Source organism: Caretta caretta, chromosome 4, assembly GCF_965140235.1.
Source record: "Caretta caretta isolate rCarCar2 chromosome 4, rCarCar1.hap1, whole genome shotgun sequence".
In the NCBI taxonomy this organism is placed as follows: domain Eukaryota; kingdom Metazoa; phylum Chordata; order Testudines; family Cheloniidae; genus Caretta; species Caretta caretta.
This window is the reverse complement of record NC_134209.1, coordinates 7266390-7272389: the sequence shown is the minus strand read 5'-3', so window position 1 is coordinate 7272389 and position 6000 is coordinate 7266390. Positions and strand designations below refer to the sequence as shown.

The 6000-nt window shown below is 50.6% G+C and overlaps 1 protein-coding gene across 8 annotated transcripts in view; it reads right to left on the bottom strand.

The window, feature by feature from the left end:
- Window positions 1–3245: 3245 nt before the first annotated feature.
- LOC125629604 (class I histocompatibility antigen, F10 alpha chain-like) overlaps window positions 3246–6000 on the bottom strand; it is a 42398-nt gene continuing 39643 nt past the window's right edge. For all 8 annotated transcript variants that reach the window (XM_075127390.1, XM_075127395.1, XM_075127392.1 and 5 more), the window contains one exon: window positions 3246–5807. In XM_075127390.1, coding sequence (XP_074983491.1) covers window positions 5803–5807 — 5 coding nt within the window. In that variant the 3' untranslated portion in view covers window positions 3246–5802. The remainder of the gene's footprint in view (window positions 5808–6000) is intronic.

Sequence of the window (6000 nt, the reverse complement as noted above, 5' to 3'; positions counted from 1 at the left end):
CCCATTCTGATCAGCTCACCTGGCCTTTGAGAAAGGCTAGATTAGGAAAGTGAGACACGAGGGGACATTTTAAGGAATGATTGGTTGTGAACCCTATATTTAGCCAATTTTCCCCCAGAAAATTCAGCTGCCCTGTGAGTGCTGTTGGGCCGGAGCTGGAGTCTCTGTGTGAGGATCACACTGCGGGAGAGGCAGGTCAGTCCTGCTCTTTGTGCATTTTCCAGCACAGGCTGGGGACAGAACCAGGACTCAGGACCCCGGAGACAGGAGCTGGAGGACAGGTCTGCCAGGAGGTCGCTGCTGCCCTCTGCTGGCTCCAGGACGCCTCACACCCCCCTCCCCGCACTCCAGATCCCTCTGCCCACAGAACTGTCCTTTATCCTGTGTTTACCATCGGGGCCATGGGCATGAACCAGGGTCCCGCTGCGCTCGGCGCTGTACAAACACAGAACAGACTATCCCTGGTTTCAGGCGCTATTAAACTGTCTTAGTTGCATTACAGTTTGACCAGCATTGGCTGTGATAATGAAGGCAAAAGCCGTGTTATAATGGGGGCTGGGAGGCAGGAATTATGGGGGGAGCTGGTCAGATCCTGGAATTTCTATTTTAGGGGGAATTTTAACATATTGAAATTTGCTTTTGATCCAATTCAGAATGAAAACAATTTTTTTTGAAACTGCCAATGAGAGAGAATTAAAAAAAAAAGAAAAAAAAATCATTTTAGAAAATATACTTTTGAAGTTTCGTTTAGTTATTTTAGAAGATTATTTTTACATGGTTTCTTGTATTTCACGGCTACTACGGACATATAAGAATAGACTATGTAAAACATTCTCTTTTATAAAATCATTAAGGGCAGCTGCCCATTAGGTACCAGTAGAAACATTTTAACTTTCTAGATCAGTGGGTCTCAAACTGTGGGTTGTGACCCCAAAGTGGGCCGTGAACCCATTTTAGTGGGGTCACCAGGCTGGCTTAGACGTGCCTGAGGGCTTTGGTGAGGGGGCTCATGTTACAGGACCCCTGCCTAGGGCTGCAGCCTTGGGGCTTCGACCCCCGGAACCAGAGCAGTGGGGCTCAGGCGGGCTTGGACTTCGGCCCCCCCTCCTGGGGACATGTCATAGTTTTTGTTGTCAGAAAGGCGTCATGGTGCTGTGAAGTTGGAAAACTCGGGTTCTAGATCAAAACATCCCCTGTCAGCCGCTCCCTCACCCAGAGCCCCTGGGCTGCCTGAAACCGGCACAGTCGTCCTCACAGCCACAACAGAGTGAAACTACACCGGATCACAGCAGCTGCAAGAGCCTCCAACAAGAAGGGAACTCATCACGCAGAGAGGAGGCAGCCCCAGCTCCTGGGAGACCGCAGGGGGGTATGGATGAGCCTGGAGTGGGCTCCGGGGTGGGGGATATGGACAGGGAGCTCCCCAACCAACACCAGGCCCCCCCATCCCCACACCAACTAGTGCAAATCGCTGTCCACGCAGCTCAGACACTATTCATCTCTTAAAGGAAGATTTGAGGGGGATTTTTGACCTTTCAACTCTGGAGAAATAGGGGTAGTAAGGGTACAAGGCCCTGCCCAGAGTGAGCTGTTTGATGCCAGCTCACGCCCTGCGATGGGCCAGGAATCAGCTCCCTTTTGGGTGAAGGTGCCTGGTTCAGAGGCATCTTTAAGCCCAGCCACCCATGAGCAGAGGGGAAGGCTATACAGTTTGCACTGGCTGCTCCTGTGCTCTCTGCCACCAGGAGAGATGAACCCTGGGCACCAAGCACCCAAATTCCCCAGGGAGGAGCCACCAGCACGTCCCCGTTACACTGTGGTACGATCCAGTCTCACCCCGGAGGTGAGAGTTAAACCCAGCAAGCCCTGCAGGCTGCATGGGACAGGCAGAGGGGCTTGGCCCAGTCTGTGGAGGCTGGTCAGAGAGGGGTCTCCAGGCCATCTGTGCCTCTCACCTGCCGCCCTCCCCAGCCTGCGGTGGGTCCAGGCAGCCCCACGACGGGGGAAGGAACAAGGCAGCTCCCCTGCTGTGCTCCTGAGCGCAGGGAGGAATGCCAGGGGCAGCTGCAGCATCACTCCCCGGGACAGACCCAGGAACGTCACAGAGCGACTGGACCGGGAGGGAGGACGGACCCGCTGCCCTGGCGTGTCTGCAAGGCTCTGACTGGGCGCCCGTGGGAGTTTGAGTTAAAAGTTGCTTCTGCTGATAAGCAGAAATTATAAGGTTTTGCTGTTGCTAGAGAAATTGCTTTAGCCCATGAGGGGTTATGACTGGTGAGACGTCTAGTCATGCTTTGAGTAAAACACTTGGCGAAGAAGGTATTGTAAGAAGAACTCTCATTTTAACTCGATCCGGAGGGTGAGAAAACAAGCTCATTGGAACGTAACTCGGGGATTCGGCTCAAGGCCAGAACGGCTCGGATTTTTATCCCTTGCATGACCAGACTGTGGAGAAGCCAGAGCCCCAGATGACACAACGCTGACTGGCCATTAGGAGAGGTCTGTCTGCTTTATTGGGAGTGGTGAGCATTAGATGCTCGGTGAGTGTACTCTGCTGATCAGTTGCTGATTGCTAACAAATACATGTACATGTTTAAGAATATTCACAGTGTGATAAAGGCTCTTTCACTGGAAAAAGGTCCTGTTAACCCGTAGAGGGTCACTGCACCCCGAGGGGGAGGAGAGAGCTGTAAACTGTGAGGGCAAAAGAGGTGGTCTTAAGTGGGGTTCCCCAGGGATCTGTTCTGGCTCCAGCGTTTAACATCGTTATTAATGACCTGGATGTAGGTTCAGAGAGCAGACTGATCAATGCTGCAGATGACACAAAGCTGCGGGGTGGGGGGAAGGAGGTTGCCAGCACTTTGGAGGATACAGCTAAAATTCAGAGGGACTTGGATAAACTGGAGAACTGGGCAACAGACGACAAAATGAAATTCAACAAAGGCCAATGTGAGGTGCGCCACGTAGGGAAGGAAAACCAGATGCACAAATACAGAATGAGGCAAACTGGCTCGGCAGCAGCGGTGCTGAGAAGATCTGGGAGTGGTGGTGGGTGGGTGTTTGTTCGTGGAAAGGCTTGAATCATAAAAGATGAAGAGTTCAGGTGTACTAAGTGTTTCTTTCAAACTCTGATACTGATGGTAAATAAACCACAAACGGCTGAAAAAGTTTTGAATCTGTTTCTCTCTCTCTGTGCAGATACGCCTACAATAACTGTATTTGACAAAACTCACACAAAACTTAAACCTGTTGCCTGAAAGTATTTTTAATGCTAATAGTTGCATCTATTTGACATTTTTCTAAACACTTTCTCAACGGTTCAGATAAATTACATCTTTCTTGGAGACAAGTATCGGGGGGAGCCGTGTTAGCCTGTATCCCCAAAAACAACGAGGAGTCCGATGGCACCTTAAAGACTGTTGCCAGCACCCAGTGCCCAGAGGCCAAACAACAGCAGGGGTTTGTTACCCGGTGTGCGTCACTCAATAATCACAACGGGGTGGAGAAGCAGAAAAGTTTATTTGCAGCTGCAAACAAAGTGTAGGGAGAATAGAATCTCAAATCCTGCACCCAGAGCAGGTCATTACACACACTTTTATATTCCTTAATGCTACTGCACTACACATCAGCCAATTAAAACTTTACACAAATACTCTGCCTTCCTCATCTGGGTTACAACAATGTTTACTTCCTGCAACCGCTAACAAGCATTCCTAGCAACTTAAACAACCAGCACGTCCTGCCTGGCCTTGTAGTTCTCTCTCCTATTATCTTTAACTTGGCGTCAGCAAACCTTACACTATAAGGCATTATCTGCGGCTGCAACATTGTTTTAAGAGCAAAAGAGCTTACTCAAACCAGCCAGGCCTAAATTCTATTAAGGGGCGTTGAGAAGAAGCCCTTCGGCCTTCAGCAGGGAGACTTCCTCGACCCTTATTGCCTTCCATCCCCTCGACTTAACTAGTGGCCATGCCCTGGGGTCTCCAAGAAGACTAACCGATTTATTTGGGCATAAGCTTTCGTGGGCCCATGAAAGCTTATGCCCAAACAAATCGGTTAGTCTTTAAGGTGCCACCAGACTCCTCATTATCTTTCTTGGAGGTTATTTTCAGGCTATACTATGGCTTGATTTTATTTTTCATTTAATGCACTAAGAATATAAACAATATAGGCCCTGGGCACATTTCACAGCACTGCAGGCGGTCGTTGAACAGGGCACTTGTGGTGTGAAAAATGTTTCTCTTGAGTCTGGACCATGGCTATATCGTGACCAAGAAATTTGGACCTTGACAAAAAATAATTATCTACCCCGGCATTAAGGGCTGCTCTGAAGAGGACGGTGATCAAGTGTTCTCCAGGTGCACTGACAGTAGGAGACGGGGGATTTAGGTTAGACATTAGGAAAACTCTCTAGCTCTAAGGACAGTTCAGTGTGGGACAGGTTGTCACAGACTCACAGGCCAGTGCCCTCTTGGCTCCGTATGGGAACCGGCCTTTCAGAGTATTGAGCCTACATGAGGTCACACTCTTTGCTCAGGGTTTAAGCTGTAGGCTTCTCCTCCGCCTCCCAGTACCGCCCATCTGAGCCTCCAGCATGCCTGCCTCTCTTGAGCCTGCAGCGATTCTCAGCCAGCGCAGCACAGAAGGGTTTATTGTACGCCTGGAGCAGATTACAAGACCTTCTCAGGGGCGTTCATCAGGGTCTGTCCCCATCCAGGTGGGCTCAGGCCGCTCTTTGTTCCCAGACCAGAAGTGAATCCTCCTTTCTGCGGCCCACCCCATATCACCTCCAAGGCCCCACTTCCATCTGTCTTCTTTCCCGGGCAAACAGGTCTCCAGGTGACTCTCTCTTCAACTCTTTGTTCTCTCCGCTGCCCATAACTGGCTGGCTCCAAGTTGGGATGGGCCTTCAGGTCATCAGTCGCTAAGTTACAAAGTGCCCAGGCCATGGTCTGGGGTCCAGGCTGCTAGACTGGGTCACACTTGGTCCTCTACAACAGCAGACACCCCACCTCCCACCTGGGTTAGACATGCAGCACACGGGGGAAACTGAGGCACACAGTATACATACGCAACGTTAGGAAAATACCCCACTTCGTCACACAGGTTGCCTAGAGAGGATGTGGAATCCCCGTCGTTGGAGGTTTTTAAGGACAGGTTGGACAAACACCTGTCAGGGATGGTCTAGGTTAACTTGGTGCTGCCTGAGATCGGGGCTGGACTTGATGATCTATTGAGGGCCCTTCTAGCCCAGCATTTCTATGGCTCTATGAATGGTGAAAAGGACATTAGAGGCACTTACAAACTAAACGCAGACACTTATTCCTGTCCAACAGACGTCCTCAGCTGATGATGGCAACAGCGCGACCAGCTGCGAGTAGACCCGGCCATTTACCGTGTTATAATCATGAAATTCGACAGAAAAAAAAGCCGTCCCCACCACAGATGCACAAGCAGTTACTGCTGACAGACCTAGCTCACCGCACCGCGCAGCCAGAGGACGGCGTGCCCACACTGAATGGGGCAAACACTGAACTCTGACTAACAGAGTTTTTATCCATTAAAATGTTGGAAATTATTTTGTGCAAATAAAACATTATTACAGAAAACTATGACACCTGAAAAGCAAAACATGGTTCAGTGAGCAGAGAGACGAGGCCAGAAATCCCACACGGGACCCTCCAATTGCCAGAGAAAAGCTAGGGAGGGGTTGACTGGTTCTTGTAGGGAGACAGAGCAGAGCTCATCCGTCTTTCTCTTGGGGGTCCCCTCAGGCCGTGGCACGGACTCCACCAGGCTCAGTTAAGCTGCAGAAGTTAAACACAGGCAACGTCTGTCAAAGGGAACCTGCCATCATGTTTTGCAATGACAGTGCAGGCTGCGGTCAGGGCGGTCGCCCTAGTGGCTGCAGGGTTCAGTGGATAAAATCTCTAACCCCGCTGACAAAGCTTGTAGCTCCAGGGTCAGAGACCCGGGTTCCTGGAGCCCCAAGGGCTGGGC